The sequence below is a fragment of the Hylaeus anthracinus genome, unplaced genomic scaffold (assembly GCF_026225885.1).
Source record: "Hylaeus anthracinus isolate JK02 unplaced genomic scaffold, UHH_iyHylAnth1.0_haploid 11994, whole genome shotgun sequence".
NCBI classification, from domain to species: Eukaryota; Metazoa; Arthropoda; class Insecta; order Hymenoptera; family Colletidae; genus Hylaeus; species Hylaeus anthracinus.
The window spans coordinates 5594227-5614001 of NW_026534341.1; the positions used below are offsets into that span (position 1 = coordinate 5594227).

Consider the following 19775-nt stretch of genomic DNA (forward strand, 5'->3'; position numbering starts at 1 on the left):
CCTAGGCTTGGTACAAGAAATGTCACTGAGGGGTACACTTGGTTTGAGTTATTTTCATGCTAGGTCAGAGACAGTGGAAGTCCTAGGCGTAGTAGAATTAGTCCTACCAGGCTGAATCTAAATTCAGTATGATAGACAAAAAAAAAAATAGACAAAAATCCTCAAAATTCAACGTCCACGCGATTGGGGCAGAGAAGAGATCGATTTGGACAGGTTTATTATTCCCAGGCTGAAAGAACCTTGATACAACGTTGATGGAAGGAATCGAGGTACCGGGCTGAATCTGTTACGATTTGTTGCGATTCGATGTGTAAAATAAACAAAGTCCTCAATATTCTAAATTCACGCGATCGAAGTAGAAAAGCGATCGATTTGGAGAGGTTTATTATTCCCAAGCTGGAGCGTTGATGGACTTGGAGGATCGAAGTCGCGGAGAGCGTGGAATCGAAAAGCGGAGAGAAATATCGGTAAGAAAAGGTAATGAGCGACGGTGAAGCGAGGCGAAGCGAGTCGAAGCGAGTCGAAGCGAGTCGCGGGGAGGCGAGACGCGGCGAAGCCCTTCGAGACGGCAGAAAACCTGGGCTCTGTTGGAGGCAGCCGAAGGTGAGCTTGCAGAGAGCTGGCCCGAGCGAGGCGAGCTGAGACGAGGCGAAACGAACGAAGCACAGCCAAGCGACGTGGATACAAGAGCGTTGTTAGGTCATTGACTGCCGGTGGCCACCGATCCGCGAGCATCCAAGGACAGCCGCTCCGACGCCTCGCGATCTCGCTCCTCTCCTCTTTTGCTTGTCCCCGTACTTCCCCTCTCGCTCTTTCTCTTTCACCTTCTCCCTCTTTTACCCGTCTTACCTTCTCTTCCACGGTTTCTGTTCCTTTCGAAAAAAGAAACCCGCGCCGCTGGCCATCTCAGGGACGACTTTATTAATCGCGTTCGGCAGTCTATCATTGCGCCAACCTCGAAAGGCACTCTCGAATTCGATCGCACCACGACGCGATCGTACAATGCATTTGTGCGTGAATTATTTTTCCCGCCATTTTTCAACTACTAACTTCCACTACTTTGGCATAGAGAATGAAAATACTTGACATCAAGTCTAAGAACCTCGCTTCAGAATTTTATTCGAAACATCATTCCTTCCGTTAACCCGTTAAGCTACAACTACGTGCAAGACTCGTGTCAAATATTCGGGCCAAAACCTATTATCACGAGCCTAGTGGTGTATCGCTTAGGCCAAATGTAAACATCACATTTTGGTCCCAGGCTGTCGGAGCTTAAATCTCAACACTTTATCTACCGGGCTATTTAGAAGCAGACTTTAATTCAAAATAGAATTTTCTACAGTAGCATATGCCAATCTAGGCTGACAATAATTCCTTCGTACTGTTACTAGGTACGTTGAAAGCCAAGTCTGTTACCAAACACTGAACATTGTAAGTAGACAACCATCAACACAGTAAATAAATTCGAATAACTAAATAATGCAATTAAAAAGCCTATAAATAGGCTCCCGGTAAATAAAGTATTAATCTAATCTAGCTTAACTAAAAATAAAATCGTCGAGTACAGCTACGATTTTCACGCGTCCAAGATGGATTCCCGTTCCAATCCTGACTCCGCGAATGAGTAAATGTTCAGCTTGGAATCAATCGTCTGTTTACAACAATATACACATTTCGTTGGTGCGCCTCGACAGTGATCGATGCAACGTCGCCGAACAAATTGTTTCGTCGTTGTCGAGGGAGATTAGCATTTCCCTCGGCCGCGAGCGATACAAAGAGCGATTCGATTTGCAATTCTTCGTCGTCGAAAGAAGAGAACCTGTACCGATGCCGCGAGTACCGTGTTCTTTTCAACGCAGCCACGGCGTCAGCTGAGCGAACTGTAAACCTAACCGTTTGCCGAGCATTCCACGGCTGTATGTGAACTCGTAATTTTTTTTTTTTCCTCTTCGGCCTACACGCGAGGTTGCAGCAGAGTTCAAGAGCAAGCTTGACGCGTTGCTGCATAATTAATTAGTAACGCGCCGTTCGGTTAAAATGAACTGCATAGACCGTTGAGTCTGGCCTACGGGAACAAACGATCCCGTGGACGCGTTAATCGAGTTGCACGTGTGTATCGATAACCCTGGCGAACGTCGAGCACTTTTTCGAAATGGTTGCGTAACGCGCATTCGTATCTAAGAAGCCAGGAAATCGCTCATTACTTCCGCTCCTGCGATCCGAGCCTTTAATACCACGTTGCATGCCAAAAGCAGACGGACCTGTGGAATAATGGCGATTGTTCAACCTCGCGACTAGCTTCTTCTTATTAAATTTATTGCACGAATCTAATCGAAAACTGGCAAACTGAAGCTTCCTGTTCGAGCCAGTGGTTTGTAGAGCGTAGAAGACGTTTCCTGTTAAAGTGCAGATGGTTAGGCCCGCGCTGAGCAATCTGTTCCAAGTTCTTCTGTTACTCGTCGAGGATGAATGGCGAGTATTTACATAATCATGACTTTGAAGCCTGCGACATGTGCATGAACGTCTCGATGAAAAGAAACGTGAATGAACCTGCCGGAGGACGTAACAAACGCCTCCGTGCGTACAATGCGCATTTCGGGTCATGGGAAGAGGACCAATGCGCAGGGTTACGGGGATTTCGTGGTCGACGTTTGTTTCGTGCCACACGCATTTCCGTTTTCATGGTTTTCTTCTCGCCGATGGTCGCTAGGCGGACTTGTCTCTGGAAGATGGCGGAAGCGCCATTGAAAACTAAAACACCGACCGTGTATTTAAATTTATTAGACATGCGAATTGCGAGGCAGTTGCGCAGGCAACCGTGCTTTCATTAGCCGTTAGTGTCTAATAATAAATATACAATCTGCTGCGTTCACACCGGAATAATAATTATTCTCACTGGCAGCGAAATTAATTCCCTTTTTGTTCGTCGCGTATTTTGCGCAAGGTATAACTAACCGTGACCGAACGCAGCGTTTCTGCTTTTAAAGTTATGCGAGTTATCGTGCGAGCCAAGCTTTTTCCGTACACGGGAACGCTGTAAAAACGATACCGTGCGCTTTATGCAGGCTTGTTTGTTTCCACATATTTTGTTTTCATTTTCACAAACTGTTAGTTCTGGGCCCATCACGTTCCACGCTCCACCATTTTGTTTGCCGAATCAATTTTAATACCAGTAGAAAAGTATCTTTCTTTTGGATGTTTAACGGGTTCAACTCGTGGAAACCTTTCCGAAGAATCTCCTGCTTATATTTTCACATATTTTAATATCATTTTCACAAGCTATTAGTTCCGTCCATCGTGATTTGTGTCCATCATGTTTCACTCTCCTACCTCTCCCTACCTCTCCCTATTTTGTTTGTATTCTAACTACAGTTGCCAAAATGCCCTAGTTCCAACCCGACGGAAAGTTTCCTACCAACTTTTCTCTTACTAATCGTTTCTCGAGTGGATGCTGGTCACGCACGATTTTCATAGTTACTCGAGTCCCTTTCCACCCTTTCCGCGCCAGATGCGCGTCTCTTCCGCGGCGAGGAAAATCTGGGTCGGCGGCGGTGCGCGATTCACGCCAGGAACTGGCTGAAAAGGGTTTCGTCGTAGGTATTTCCAGGGACGAAAACGGGGGATCGTGAATATTGAATGGGTTCGTTTTCTATGAGCGGTTCCTACCGAGTTTTCAATAGGACCGACTCGCGTAGGCCTCTTCGAGAACCAGATCAGTTTCGTGAGAACGAAAGATCCTCGGCGAGGCTCGAAAACACAGATCCAATCCTTTTGTGGGCCATCCTCGACGATGACGCGATTGTTCGCTGTGTGTAATCGATACGCCGTCGATGGCGTTCCTCGAAATTCGGGAAAGTGGGCGTTTTTAGAATTCGGAACTGGTGGGTAGTCGAGGTTGGAGCCAATTTGCTAGTTAGAATTCGTATTTGTCATTAGGAAAGCGAAGAAAAACACGTCGAAACTCTAAGAAATTTTTATATACTGAGATACTCATTTTTCTGGTTTAAATAATTCTATTTTTTGAGTATCTGAGGTAACGTCGATAGAAATGATGGTAATATAAACTAAAACAAGAATTAATGGCTTCGTGAATTCTTAATAGGTCAGAGCGATTGGTTGCACAATCGCCAGAATCATAATGGCGCGCTCCCGTTGCCTCGAATTCGGAAGCGAAGCCTCGAGACACTTCGAAGCACAATCGGGATTACGGCAGTTAGATTAAGATGGGGTTAACCGAGCTTCCTCGGAGGATGCTCGTCGAAGTCGCTAACAATGACACCGATCGCCGGTGACTCGAGTAAATTTACAGCTGGTGATTCGACGAGAAGCTTATTTGGTAAATTATCGGTCGAATACAACTCGTGACCACTGTTTGGGGCTGCTGGCTGGGACCTTAACCCTTTGGGTCGCCTTCGTTTCCCTGAAAACCGCTAATGCGCGTTTAGAGGGGACTCTTTGGTCAGGTCCTGGCCTGTGATCCCTTCGAGGACGACTTGCTTTCGGTGAAAAAGAACGAAAAGGTGGAAAAAAATATTTTTACGTTCATTTTATTTTAATTCTATTCGTTCAACAGTACGGGAGTTAAGAGTAGATACACCAGAAGCTTGCGAACTATTTCGAAATCACGGTGGAAAAGCTGCGCGATGATGAAAGGTTACGTCACAGAAGGCACCTTTCACGAATTTATAACGGAACTTGATTTCGTCATTCAGGATTCCGTGGTCGTGCGAGGGATTTATTTTTAGAAACGGTGGACGTCGCGGACACAGGTGATCGCATCTTCGCCTCTTTTTCCTAATAAACCAATTGTTCTTTCGCTAAAAAGCAGGAAAGAAGGAAGGCCATGTTTTCTGTAGCTAATACCATAAATATATATCTCTAATTCGTTTGAAAAATGTCCAATTAATCACTTAACGATTTTCGAAAGGGTAAGAAATGTTTATGGAATGTATTACGAAGATAGTTCCCCCCATATGTTTATAGGTAAACATATAAGTTAAAAAATAACATTAACATTAGGTTAAAAAATATAATACATATACAAAATACCGTTCGGCATGATTCTTCCACTCTCCTCTGTTACTACGAGCAAAATTGTGTGGATTGTTTCTTTATTCATTTATTTCATAACTATATTCAAATTATAAATGAATACAATAACATTTGGCGTTCGTGGATATTAGATATAGAACTGGAGTTCGTAATCGCGCTTGGGCATTATAGCAATGACACATGCAAATTTTTATTTATTCAATATTTTTTTGCACATATACAACGGGAAACAAAAGTTTGAATAGAAATTCAAAATCACCCGGCGGGCCGCGTGTTGGCCAGGGCTGATTTAGAACCTTCTTAGAATTCACCAATCCTATCCAGATTAATTGTCTTAAACACCTTCCCTTCGGAATTAACTTATTTAACACGTTGATCGTCACGTCACCCATATATGGGTGACAGTGCTTTTCACTGAGAAACGAAAACTATTAATTCTGAAAGTTAAGTGTCATAGAAAATGAATTTAAATGAAACACTTGAATTTCGATGAAGTTACGAAACTAAATACCAAAATAAATGTTTCATTACGCAGTTTCCAAAAGTCTGTAAACAAAATTAAATCGCAGTAGAAATGTTCAAGAGTATTAGTCTGGCAGTGAACGTGTTAATTCGTCATTGAGAATGCTTGTCACCTACCAGCAAACTTACGATTGCTATCCCGGTGTTCGACGATATACAATTTTCTAACGGACGATTCGGTGCTCGAAACCCAAGTGGTTGTTTGCTTCGGTCGAAAAGCGCCCCTCGAATCGCCACTGTAGATTTCGCAGGGTGGATAGTAGGCGTGCTCGAAAACCGATCGCGTTTTCCCCGGTCGATCGAGGCCCGAACGACGAAGCTTTCCCACAAGGTGTGTTGGCCACGGGATATGGAACAGAAATATCGAATATACCCGAGGTAAGGTGCTACTGAAGAGCACAGGATACGCAGGGATAAATCGAACCACCTGTCCCTCTCTCCCACGCTCCTATGCGATGGACCGATGGATGGATGGATGGCTCCCGATGCGAGAACCTACGAGGATCTCGAGTTAGGGGAGCGGAAAATAGATCTCCTAGCCTGTTACTCCCCACCTGCGCCCCTTTCTTTTCCATTACCCTAGGACAAAGGCCTAGACTCCGAGGAAGGAAGTCGCTTCTTCTTACTAACCACCCACACACCCTCCGAAACGCATCGATTGAATTTCAATCGAACTTCTATGAGAATTTTCTCCGGTTCGGAAACGTTGGACACGTTTCATCCACGGAGGAACGTGCTGGAAGCTGCTTAAAATTTTAATTAACCCTCAATTTATATTAGGTGTACAAACAAGTTCGGTGCGTTTACATATATTCAGCCGTAATTACATTTCAAATTGAAATTTTTTTCCCGCCGATCGGGGTGTCTTGAGGTATCAGTTTCACGCTACTAAATTCACTATGTAACTTTACCATGACGTTTCAGAAAGAGCACATTAGACATTGTATTCTTTTTCCATTCGAGTTGTAGAAAAATGCTGCTGAGGTTACAAAAATGATTCTCATTCGTGCGACATATTCTCCAGATATGGCATCCAGATAGGGATGTCTGAAGTTCAACGTTTTCATCAACCCTCGATTTATCGTTTCTTGAAGTGATCAATTCGATAAGATGGTCTCTTTTCTCGATCTCTCTACCTTTTAACCTCGATTTTTTCATATTTTCATCGTGTACCCAGATTTTATATTCCAATTTGTATTCACGTATCACGTATCCTAATTTTTATGAATAATCCACACATCCAACATTATATTTTTAATTCTCGCAAAATCTGTACCCCTAATTTCACCAATTCGCAACGGCTTAGCACTTGGCACTCAGCTCCCTTAAGTACACCACCCAGCAAATTAAACTTGCGCAATCCGAACCGTCTCCTCTCTCCACTTGTCCCCTCCTCCAAATCAGCAAGCACACAACAAAAGACGCAACACCCCGTCGAAGATACTCAAGGATAATTACATCAGGCGAAAGGCTGACGTTTATTGCGGTGTAATTCGTCACCATCGCCCCCGATGCTCGTACAATCGCGCGGGGGTCGCAGTAAACCGCAATAAATAACAGAAACGAATTCTGCGCCGACGATCGTTCCAATTTTCGCTCGGTTCTTTCAGGTACGCGCGTATACCTGTCGTCGTCCATTTTCGCAACCCCTGGCAGTACACACGGAGCCGTGGGGCAATAAAAAAGAGCATTTTTCGAGGAAGCCCCGCCAGACCAAGGGTTCCTTTCATTTTTAAGCCTTGCCTACTGTCCGTAACGGAATCGCTAGTTTTTTTTTTTTTTTCTCGACGATGTCTTCGGCCAGGAAATCCTCGAGCCGAACGCGAACCCTTTTTTATGGCCGGGTCTCGGCGTTTTGGAAGAAAAAGAAAATTGTATTGATGCATGGGAACTTTATTGCACGTCGTCTTGGCCACGAAATCGTCGCCAGGACTGGTTAAAAGTCCGGAATTACTGGCTTCCTCGCGACGTGTGCTTTCCATTTTTCAAAGCCTCCTCCGAGTCTACGGAACATACTCGACTGCGACACGAGACTGCTCGACGCGTTCTAAAACCTTTACATGAATCACTCGCGGCCTGCGTTTATTACGAACTTTTGGCGCCATCTGTCCGACTTGGCGGATCAGTTTCGAAAACATTAGAATTTCTTGTGTAGGACGAGCAGAAGGGAAAAAGAATAAGAGTCCTTTCGCAATCACTTTATTAAGTGACACAGGTTCTCGAGGGGTTCTTAACCACTCCAGGATTTTCAAAAAAATCGATTCTTTTTTTGCTTAAACGATACTTTAGTGCCATAAAAATAATACGTCGTTTGATTTATAGTGAAAGCCAAATGTTAAAAGGTTCAATTATCGATTTTGCCGCAGCGCCTCGGAGCGCGTTTAAAGTGTTTATAAAACTTTAAACTCGTTTTTCTCAAAGCCACTTTTCTCAAACTGGGAGCTGAGACCAATCAGCGATAACCCGCTCCTTATTCGTCATTCGATGACAGGTGAGAAGCCATATTTCAGCAGTCCAGCATCGTCTGCGCGGCTAGAGCGTTTCGACAACGCGCAAAGACTAACAAAAAACTAGCAAAAATCGTCGAGCAGCCGAAGGATTCGTTTTCGTGGAAAATTACAGAACCGTAATAGGTAGCCTATTCGATCGTTAAAGTTTCGAAAATTGATTGCCTCCCCTCCCCCCCCCCTCCCCCTAACGCTATGCTCAGCTGCCTCGACCGATATTCCTAGACGCATTCCGATAGGCGAACAGGATACGCTAGAATAGATTCTGCGCGGACGATAACAAGGTAACGAGTTGCGTACGTCGCTGGCAATAATTAACAAGCGCGTCGACCTATTTCCGCGTGTCATTAATGGGTTGGACGATTAACGGCCTTGGAATCGATTTCCCCTTGAAAAGTGGAATACCATCAGCTGTCCAGGCCGCGGCGCGGTGCTAACGACTTGTTTAGATAATTCCGACCATCAATCACGCCTTGCTCGCAGATCTGACTCGCCCTCGTAACTGTTCTCTCGAGATATCCATTAGATCATCTTCGTATGCTCTCGGAAAGGCTGTATTCCTACGACTCGCATAATCGATCCTTTTTCATTCCTGCTCGAAAGTCTGGCAAAAAAGGCAGACTTTTAAAAAAGTAATTGGTGCTACAGTTACGTTTCATAGTTGGACTGCGGATCTTTATGCAAAATAAAATCTTCGCGAACGTGCCTACAAAAATTGAACCTAAATAAGAATTTATTTTATTTTGCGAATAAAACAGTAATGCCGAGGGCTTACAGATTTATAACATGTAACAGGAACTTTACTTTCAATCTTTTTTATATTCTTGCGTGTTGTGTGCATTTTGTAGGTTCTTGCACATTCAAATTTCCTATAAATGCATAAAGATCCGCGGTCTATTCATAGTGTAGGCGAATCCTCTTCTTCTACCTCTGAAGGCAGGAACAAGTTGGATAATTTATTTAATACACATTAAATGGTAAATATCGGTACATACTTATTGGAATTTATAACCTGCGCGTTTGCTCTTTTATAACGACTTTCAAATTTTTCCATTGCGATCAAGAACCAGCCACATTTTTACTCATATTTATTGTTTCGTCGTGGAACGAGCCGGACGAGACTTTGTGTATTTCTTGCGTCGGTATCGTTCCCAAGGAATTGAGAAAAAATTGACTCCGCTTACGAGGTGCTTAACGCGTCGGTTTTCTCGCGTGCGAAAAAACGTGTCCTTCGTAACAAGCTTTGATCTGACCAGCAGAAAAAGATATCGAAAAAGCGTTTAACAGCAATGGCGCGTGGTTAGAGGTACTTGCGAACGGTCGGAAAAAGTCCCGGAAAAAGTTGACTCCGCGTCGGAACGCGGGGATTACCTCGAGCCTGGCAATTCGTCGAGGGTGGTTTACGACGTGTTTGAAGGGTTAAGCCTCGAGAAACTCTGGGATTACCCTTTCTTTCAAATCTGTAAGTCCTCGGCTTTTTCGCTTCCTTTTCTTTTTTTTTTTTCTGCGTTTTTGGCGGACGAGGGAGGATTAGTCCCCGAGTAAATATTTTAGAAGCCAGCAGTTTTCTAATCGTTCATAAATAATATCGTAAAGCGGACGTATTTTGGGGAAACGTGAAGAGTTTTCGGCGAGAAAAAAATTCGAGGGACCAAAGGATTAAGTCGATTATCATGGACTCTAATGACGGTCGCGTTTTCATGGGTTGCAGGAGGAGGAAGGGAGGGGAGGCTTGGACAACAGCGCGAACCATGAAGCATGTGAATCTTGGAGATGATTATTTGTCCACGACGAATGAAAGAGAACCTTCTCCGGGGATTCTTCGAATTTAGTAATTGGATTCAAGGTAAGTCTTCGATTAGATTGCTTGGTACTCCATCGTCGATCGTCCTGCAGCTGATTAAATTTTTATTTTCAAGAGGATCACTGGTAGCTCTAAACTGATAGATTTGAACGAACTAATAACTTTTCTACTTTTAACAGATCCTTCTTCACTTCGAATAAATAGATAATCGGAGAGCAATAGAATAGAAATTAAGTTAAAATTACAGCGACCTTATTACCCGAAACGAATAACATAAATAATAAAATAAACGACGAAACTATTCCGATAAAAAATCAGGAAGAGATATCGATCAATTACGAGCGATATAAATCCCACATCGCGCGTCTTCGCCGAAATGCAATCAAGCGCGAATAGTTATCGCGGAATAACAATTAGCGGTTAATGCACCGTGGACGGTATGCAGATAGTGTCGTCATTTGTTCCATTAGACGGTTAAATTGCGTCGGGCATGCTTAACTATGGAAACATAATTACAAGCCTCGACGGAACAGATGATACAATTGCGAAAAGATTCCACTAATAGCTGTGGCAATTTAGAACCGCTAGACCGGCCGCGACTTCAACGTTACGTATATTACACGTATGCACAATTTGCAACCCCACCTTTCGTCGTTCGAAACTCATGAATATTTCTACCAAGTTAAAATGTTGTCTCGAGACCATCGAACCTTAGATGACGTAACATTTCTCGTAGTATTTAATTTCTTAACCTCGTCTAACTCATGAATTTTTTTTTCTAATTCCTCGATGAAAAGTCCTGTCACCCAACATGTTGAGGAGCTTCCCAACCTTCCTTTCAAAAGAAGTCGATTTTTCTCTACAAATTTTCTTAAAATATCCCTGAAAAGCTCACCCTGAAAGGATCACGGCGAAATTGGAGAAAGGGTATAGTCGGGTTTGGGGATGAAAAGTGCACTTAGACCGATTTCGATTTGCGATTATGTATTTGATAGGTTATTAAAAAAAGACTAATCTGTGCCAAGTTTCAAGTTCCTATCTCGACGGGTTAGGGAGTTAACATGAAAGAACAAAATTCACGTTTTCGACGAATTTCTCTTGTCATGCTGCATGAAAAACTTTGAAAAAAATTAGAGATATTTCAGTTAGCGAGATACATGTTCCAGAATTTTTTCAGAGTTTTCAGTTCGAAATCCAAACTGTGAAAAATAAGAAACCAAAAATATGATGAAAAATGCCGGTTTTGCATCGAAGAAATCTCAGAACTACGATTATAAAGTTACAGGAAGTGTATTTTGTTGTTATTATTCTCCTCGATTTTTTTTCATATTTTTAAGAGTCGTTGGAAGAATAAAAATAGTTGGAAAAATGAAAAACCGATTTTTTTCACTGCGGGATTTTAAAGCAGTACCTGTGTAAGTTCTAAACGAGTTACGGAAGAGGAGGAATCGAGGAATGGAGCGGTAGAAATTGAGAAAGGAAGGGGCCCCGCCGAAGTACGGTCATGTCGGACGGTACAGAATGTATCCTTGATCGTTCCCGCTCGTTCGTCGTCCTGTAGGCCGGTTCACTGACATCGGTGTACCGTCAAGGAGTCCCGCACTGTCAAGGTCCGCCGGTTCTCCTCAATGGCGTCGGTCTGTCACGCAATTTACCTACGGTAATCGACACGCCTTACCGCGAAGGACGCTCCTGCCGTCCTTACGCACCATTTTCATTATCCACGCCCGTGGAAATCGCCTCCATCTCAAACGAAACGCTACATTTTCCTTTTCACGACCCGGTCGTAACGTTGCGCGCGATCGGTTTGAGCGCCATGTTGAAATTTTTCTGGAATTAATCGTCGTGCAAAGTAAACGACGAGTTTACTGTCTACAAAATTATGGTAATTAATTTTGTCACCTTTGATCTTCGCCTTATAGGCAAGATATCTGACTCTTCTTAATCTGGTCTGTCCACAGCCTCGCGAGATAGTAGATATCGAAATAGTTCTTCGTTAATTTATGGACTTGGATCTGGTACTCCATTGTTTTTTCGTAAATGCGCACTGGTGGTTAAGTGTTACATGCGCGTTATCTACTACTGGTTTCAAGCGACTGTGAAATGGATCGTTAAGGTGGCCATTAGCGGAACGACTCCAGGATATTTATTCCAATTTGCATATGACGTGTCCCCAGAGTGTTCCTGCAATTTCATCGCGGTCTTTGCTCGTGCCAATCGAGTACGTCCACCAGTTTTATTTCTGCCTCGTGTCCGTGAAATTTAATTACTCTTTCATGGTTTCGAATTTATTGTACTGGTTCTCAGCCCCACGACTATTCAGATTAGGATCGACGATCAATTATATCGATAAAGAGGGAGTCGACTTCAGTAGATCTTCTAAAGGGATATTCTGAAGTAGATCTTCCAATCTATTCGAACGTCTACGTGGAACATATGTTGCTAAAGTATTTGGATCTTCGAGGAGGCCATTTATAACCCGGAAATCAAAGGTTGCTACCTTTTTTTTTTTTTTGGTTGCTTCTGAGTAGTAGCTGTTGCGGCTAGGGGTTCGGACCTACCCACTTTGGGGTGGGTCCTCTTTTTAGGGCTCGCTATCCTCGTAATTATCCCTAACCGAGGGAAAATGGTCGAGTAACTCCCGAAAGTCGACCGTCTTTCAGCTTCGTCTTCCATATGGTCCAACCCTTTTCGAGTTACCTACCCTCGAGAAAGTTAAATAATTTTCTGAAGAATCTTCTGTAATAATTCCAGTAACGATTCTCGAGGTTCTACTAGGCCTGACTGTCCCCAAGAAAATTGCCAGACGAGGGACTGATCCTCGGTTCGTGCGCTCGCACTTACTTCCGAGGAACGTAATGTACACGTGTAAGCGCGCATGTACGTTCGAACGTCGACAATGGCGAGCTTTAAATCGTCCCACACGTAGCGCGGTACGGGCAATCGGTACCGCAAGTTCCAGAGACACGACTTACTCGGTTCACTTTTGCTGGTTAACGGTAAGTCCGTCAAGAGTCAGTGAGTCAACGAGTCAACGGGGGCGCGCGCTGGTCCCCACGCACTCGCACGATCGCTCGAGAATCGATCTTCCTACGTGCATGCACGGACTTGCCCATACCCATCCGTTCTTTTTCCTCCTACCTTTGTCCACCTACTTCTCTACGCGTCCACTTACTCCGTCACGCAGTTCTTACGCGTCCTCTTCGACTCCTCTACCCCATAGGGTTCTTGGGAGCTTCTTCCAGAGACCACTCGAGTATCTCGTCGAGGAATATTTCTTGGGGTATTTTTTATTTTTGCACGGAAGATAGTGCTGTTGTTAGATCCCCATTTATTTCAATGTTCGGTTTCTACTACAATTCGGTACTTAGAAACTAGATTACCGCTGCGTTCCTACTTCTGTTAAATTGTGTTACGAAAGAGCTCGAGAGAGGAGTTTTGGTGTGCCTTTTAAAGGTTTGCGTTTAAGGATTCAGAAGGTGGTGGAAATAAGGGGATGGACCAATGAGAATCGTTGGATGTTAAGGAGTCGGGCGTGTTATTCGGAGTTAGTGAGCAAAGGGTACAAGGGTCGGTTGCGTAGGTGTATGGACGGATGACTAGGTTTGAAACTTACAAATATTTACTTATCCCATGAAGATAGAACTACTGACTAACCTAAAGTAATGAAGATTCCAGTACAGAAGGTACAGATTGGCCTAAGCGATATCCAACACCTCTCTCCTTAAGATTGAAGGGTAACCGACAATAATTATTGTAGTATAAATTACATACGTACATTTTTCATTCTTAAAGGTATTAATTAACCTAGGGGAGTATTCGACACTTTTATCAGGGACCAGAGTTAGTATGAGTAACATTGGGGATGAGAACAAGAACCTCGATTATTGCAAGCATATTCGGTTCAATTTGCTGCAATAATCAAGGTTCTGAACGTTTCACTGCTAGGAGGACCCTGGTCGTATTACGAGGTGATTAAACCAATTGCAAGTATTGTTCATATTGTTCCTTTCAATCAAAATCACCTCGTCATGCAGTGAAAACACTAAATAAATAAATAAATAACGAAGCTTTTGACTGGTGCTCTCCTCGCTCTCCACCTTCTCGCTGTCCACCGTTTCGAATATCGAGCTTAGCTTGAATTTTGTTGGCCTGGGAGAGAATCTTTCCGAACACGCTCGCAGTGGAACGGGGCTAATTAAAGTGCAAGCGAGGATGGAGATAATGGCAGGAAAGATGAAAAGAAGAGCGGGCAACGTGACCGCGGCAAGAACTCACCGAGCGCTGGATAACTGTATTCTTGGCTCCACTATGTTTTGTCCTTTCTCTCTTCCTCCGTGTCCTTTCGTGCTTCCTTTCCACCTCGCATCCTTGATCTTGAGAAACGGTGATACCTAGATTTCTCATGTGGGGCCAGATCTAGTGGATTCGTGGAATATTAATCGAATGAATTCTCTCCCAGGACAGTTAATCGAATGCTGTATTACCACCTGCGCGGCACGAGGATGCTTTTTCGCAGATTCAAGCGAGATTAGAGCTATGGGAATGCATTAGAAAGGTTAGGTTTGTCCATTGAAGACTACTACCGAGTTACAATTATGTTCTCGAGGGAAGTAATTAATTCTTGGCCTTAGATAAAATGATCCGTTTGTATGGCTACGTTTGAATAAAAGAAACAAATCGAAACGGAGGACGTAAGCCACCGCCTGGATGGCGGGAAATTAACGAGCGAGCCACGTGAACGACGTATACGACTTCCAGATGAGAGAGTCCGACGTTTTCAATTTCATCCGCTCGCTTACAGAATTTCCCTCTGGGTTGTTCACTTTTCACCTCGGCCAACGAGTGCATACTTGCATACGCATTGATGCTGCTGCGATATCGGTATAACCTGGATCTACACAAGCACTTTGGATCCCCTGCGTCGACCCCAAAACGATACCAGTCGCCATCTTGCAACTCACTTTGCTTTCAAACACCCTATTCCTAAAACTCCTCCCCAATGGGGTCTATTTACTCACTCCGCCTAGCTTTGTTATACATGTACATATTCAACGAATCTTAAGAAGCTCATCTATTGACTCTGTTGCGCTTTAGGTATAACCTGGATCTACACAAGCACTTTGGATCCCCTGCGTCGACTCTGCAACGATACCAGTCGCCATCTTGCAACTCACCGTCCTTCCAAACACCTTATTCCTAAAATTCCACCCCAATTGGGTCTAGTTTCTCACTCCCCCTAGCTCTGTTATACATATACATATTCACCAAATCTCAAGAAGCTCATCTATTGACTCTGGTACGCTTTAGGTACTTTGGATCCCCTGCGTCGATTCCACAACAATACCAGTCGCCATCTTGCAACTCTCTTTCCTTTCAAACACTCTATTCCTAAAACTCCTCAATCGAGTCTATTTTCTCACTCCCCCTAGCATTATTATACATGTACTAATTCACCAAACCTGAAGAAGCTTGCCTAGGAACAGCCATCTGAGGAAAACCAAAGCCGTTTAAAGTCCACCAAACCCTGGCGACCCAATTCCCGTCGCACCACCCAATCCACGTCGCACCATCGCCGTCGCGGCCGGACCCTGCGCGCACCTATTCCCTCGGTAATAATTCGATGACGGGTATTGGCGTAACGTGGACGCGTCTCTGTGTCCGTGTCCGCGAGGTACGCTCACCGACGCAAGAAGAGGCTCGCAGCACCGGCACCACAAAACGGACACACGTAAGAACGCGTGTTCAGGAGGCTACACGGGCTACGCGAGGCTGAGAGTGGGTTCATCGGACGCCAGCGGCCGCGGATTTACCGTTACGTCTTCTTGGCGAAACCCAGAGTCCACGCTGGCGCTGCCTCTTTCTTCTTTATTCCGATGCCGCGCGTTCTCCGTCCAACCATCGGTGTCTCTGCTACTGAATTCCAGCGACCAACGGCGAGAACCGGAAACGCAAATGTGTCCCCTCGACTAAGGAACTACGAGGCTGTCTGATTTTCCGGGTCACGGAGCCAGGACTCGTGCTCGGATCGAATTACTGTGCCGGTTCTGGATGATTCTAGATGATTCTGGGTGACTCTGGACGTTCAGGGAAGGATACGCGATGTTTACTCGAGGGGAACTTCGATGTTTGGCGTACACTAAAATTTCGCATACTAGGCGCCGATGTTGTTCACAGGCGAGTTTAGAAGCTCCATGGAATTTGAGCACTTTTTCTGCCTTCTTATGTTCTCGATTTAGGTTGGAAAATAAGGTGTAGGATCTTCGTCGCTTAGGGGATGGAAAAGGAAAAACTCCCTGATTGAGTTCCGCGTGGAATAGATGAGATTCTAGCGTCGGGAACTCTGAAAGGAAACGTGACGAAATATGGTAATCAATGGAAGAATAGCGTCAGTTGTCGATGAAGTGTTCTATGCTTCTTCCATCTGTCTCCTCGTCCCAGTACCAATCGGTTCGTTCTGTTTCGTACACCATGCAAACACGAACCGATTTAAAAGTTTAGGGTCTAGGAATTTAAAGATCGTAGAATTCCTAGGTGTACCTCCATTTATCGCGATCTCCTTCGTCACCTTTTCTATCAGAGGACTCCTCTACGATCTATTTTCGATCTTCTGATTTGAAAGTCTGGGCTGCTTGGAATTTAAAGTTCAGGGAATTCCTAGCCTCAAGGCTCCCTAGTCTCTCCGTCTCTCTCTTTCGACGCCCCGATCGAAATACGCGCGGAAGATCCCGTCGTTGTAGCGACGAGGAGCGGGAACCGTCGAGGAAATGTCACCGAGGAAAGTTTCGAGTTTGTAGAATCCCCGAGGTCGTCGTCCGATGTTTTCAAGGTTCCCGGTCACGTGTAAAGACCCGGCCACGCTTCGATATCGATTCGAGCCAGGTCACGGCTGAAGTAAACCGATCCCGCTACCGATAGTCGACGATCGAGACTTTCGTTGCTTCCTCGTGGCGTAAACAAACGCCAGTGATTATCTAGACCGCGGCTGCAAGTGTACGAGCAAATTTGAATCGCAGATTCGCGTGGCCGGTACTCGGAAGCATCGTTTGCGTCAGAGATGTTTCCTCGAACGATGATAAATGACGATGACACGGAGGCGCTGGTGGACACGCAGGTGTCTCGAGAATTTTTATATCGATGGAATAGGACTGTGAGTCACGCGGTGGACCTTCCTTTTGGGATTAAATATTCTTAGCAGAGCTACTCTCTTAATGGTCCAACAGTGGAATTAAAGCAATTTGTATTTTATATGACGAACAGAGTTCAGCGTATTCATTATACACGAATCGTTAACGCGTGAACTGCGGAACATAGCATAGAAACGAAAGGAATTTAGTTCCTTAGGAGAAAGGAGTTCCTTAAAGAAATGAAATTCCTTTTAAATCGTAATTACATTTCATCGAAATAATTCCGAGAAATTTATGCAACAGACAGCTCAACACACGTCAGCTCAGCTCACCACGTCTAAATTCATCGATAACCTACGTTGATAACAGAGCTCTGTCGCCTGTGAGCGATGTCTTGGCAGTCGATTTAATAGAGGATGCTAAGGAATGGCGCCGCCAGGCGGATTCCGTTGGTTCGACAGACGAACGAGTTCTCTGGACGTGTTTTTCTCAGCGTAAAGGCCACCTGTGCAGGGGCCCGTCTACTTTACTTTCTTCGCGGTTCCGTTAAATACCCGACACCGAACGCGATCGCAAATCCAGGTGCGGAGGTCAACTTGCGCCAGGTTAGGGTTTCGTGCGTTTCTCCCCGCTATGTTCTCTCGCCTCTGTCACGCATGCATGCGTACACGCACAGGTGTGCCTGCGCAGAGGACCTGCACTCTTGTTCTTCCACGTATCGGGGCATACCACGAGCAACGCGCAGTGATGGGCAAAATCGTAAGCACATATACGAATACGATTGTAATCGCATCTTTCCGAGTTGCGATTACGAATACGACCGTATTCTTAGAGGTTTTCAGTCGTAGAAATTTTTTACCTCAAAACCGACATCAGATTCGTGTTCCTCGCATTAAAAAACTTAGAAAACCATGCTTTCGTCAAAATAAAAATTTTTTAAAAAGTTACCCTATCTAAGCTCTATCTGCTCTATGGGCACGAATTTTAATTGATAATTTTTCATTTCTGATTTCGACGAATGTACGGTTATCTATGGTTTTTGGGGCGAGGAACACGAATCTGAAGTCGGTTTTGAGGTAAAGAATTTCTATGGCTGTGAACCTTTAAAAATACAGTCGTAATCGCAGAAAAATTTGCGATTACGATTGTAATCGTATTCGTAATCGCGACTCGAAAACATTCGATTACGATCGTATTCGTATTCGCGATTACGATTTTGCCCATCACTGGAGTAACGTCAACGCCTTCCGCGGCTAAAAGATTAGGTACACTTACGCCGATTCGCATCCATTAACACCAAACCTATCGCGACTAGTAAAATAACCGTTTCCATACATTTCTATACTATTTCTATTGTGCTATTTTTATTTTATCGTAACGTTTCATGCATTATCAAATTTAGTTTCACGTAAAATATTTTTGTATTTAACTAAAAAAATAGTCTCCATTTATCAGAGTTGTCTCTAACAAGCTTCCGAAAAAATTTTACGCTGTCATCCAACAATCAAGAAACGAGCCTTATAGAAATGGACTTGAAAGTGACGATAGGCTTCAAAGACCTATAAGACCCGCCGGTAAATAAAGGGTTAAGACTAGTATTACCATCACGATAGAAATACTAACAAATGAACGTCGGTAAATTTAGCGTTTAAATATTGGGTTGTTCGGAAAGTTCGTGCTTATTTTTATAAAAAGTTCAACAGCATATTTGAATTTTATTTATTGAATTATTGGGTTGTCTGGAAAGTCCATGCCGATTTTTTAGTAAGCGGTACAGGTCTGAATATATCGTAATGGTTGAAAACTAATAACATGTAGACGTCCCTTAAAAGTTGGAAAAATTATGGAACAAAATGGTACGTGTATTATTCAATAAATATACATCGAAATTCAAACGTGTCTTTGAATGTTTCTTAAAAATTGCCACGAACTTTCTGGACAACCTAATATATAGGTACCATTTTGTTCCACAACCTTTCCACCTGCTAAGGAATGTACACATATTATTTGTTTTCAGCCATACCGATATATTCAGACCTGTACCGCCTACTAAAAATCGGCATGGACTTTCCACACATCCCAATAAATTAATTCTGAAGGTGAGGTGTGAAGGGAAATCGATCTGAATAGGATTGGTACATCTTAAAGAGGTTGCACGAATAAGTGCCGTCGCAAATGTTACTTTATATTAGCTTCGTAATTAAATTAATTAATTCCAGGATTCATGCATTATATTGGCCTTGTAAAAATAAGTACAGTAAAAATGACACGGTAGGACTGATAGCAGAATTCGATAGAACAGGCTTGGTGAATCATCCTCTGGCAAAATTTCTTGGATTTCTGCAACGTCCGTTTCCCCACGTGTGGTCGTACGTTGTCTTATAGTATTGTTAGCGGAGAGACCTCCCTACAATTGCGCGAACCTGGCCATTCCGTTTCCAATGTTCATTTCTGTCGGCCCAGTAGGTCGCAATGGACTTCTAAACCGATCGGTCGGTCGGGTTCTAAAAACTCAAAGGATATAACGTCCTGGATATCCTACTAAAGATCCGTTTCGGACGCGTGCTTTGTTTGGCCAACGATTCGAAGGGTTCCTCCACGTTTCGAATATTCTCGGTTCACCTTCTGCTTCGAACATAAATGAAGAACAGGTTGTAAAATTCGAACGTGTCGCTATTTCTTACGTGTTTATTAACCGTATTTTTGTTTACATTGCCGAGGTCTCGGGAAGCGTCCACGACCATACTCGTTGGCGTTCACGAG

At 43.9% G+C, this 19775-nt stretch overlaps 1 protein-coding gene across 2 annotated transcripts in view; it reads left to right on the forward strand.

Annotated features, from left to right (window-relative positions):
- LOC128888869 (transcriptional regulator ovo-like) overlaps positions 1-19775 on the forward strand; it is a 97180-nt gene that overhangs the window by 34266 nt on the left and 43139 nt on the right. The window contains exon 3 of one of the 2 annotated variants that reach the window (XM_054146038.1): positions 9793-9927. In XM_054146038.1, coding sequence (XP_054002013.1) covers positions 9855-9927 — 73 coding nt within the window. In that variant the 5' untranslated portion in view covers positions 9793-9854. Of the gene's footprint in view, positions 1-9382; positions 9928-19775 lie in introns of those variants that run through there. The other variant, XM_054146039.1, reaches the window with a different exon arrangement.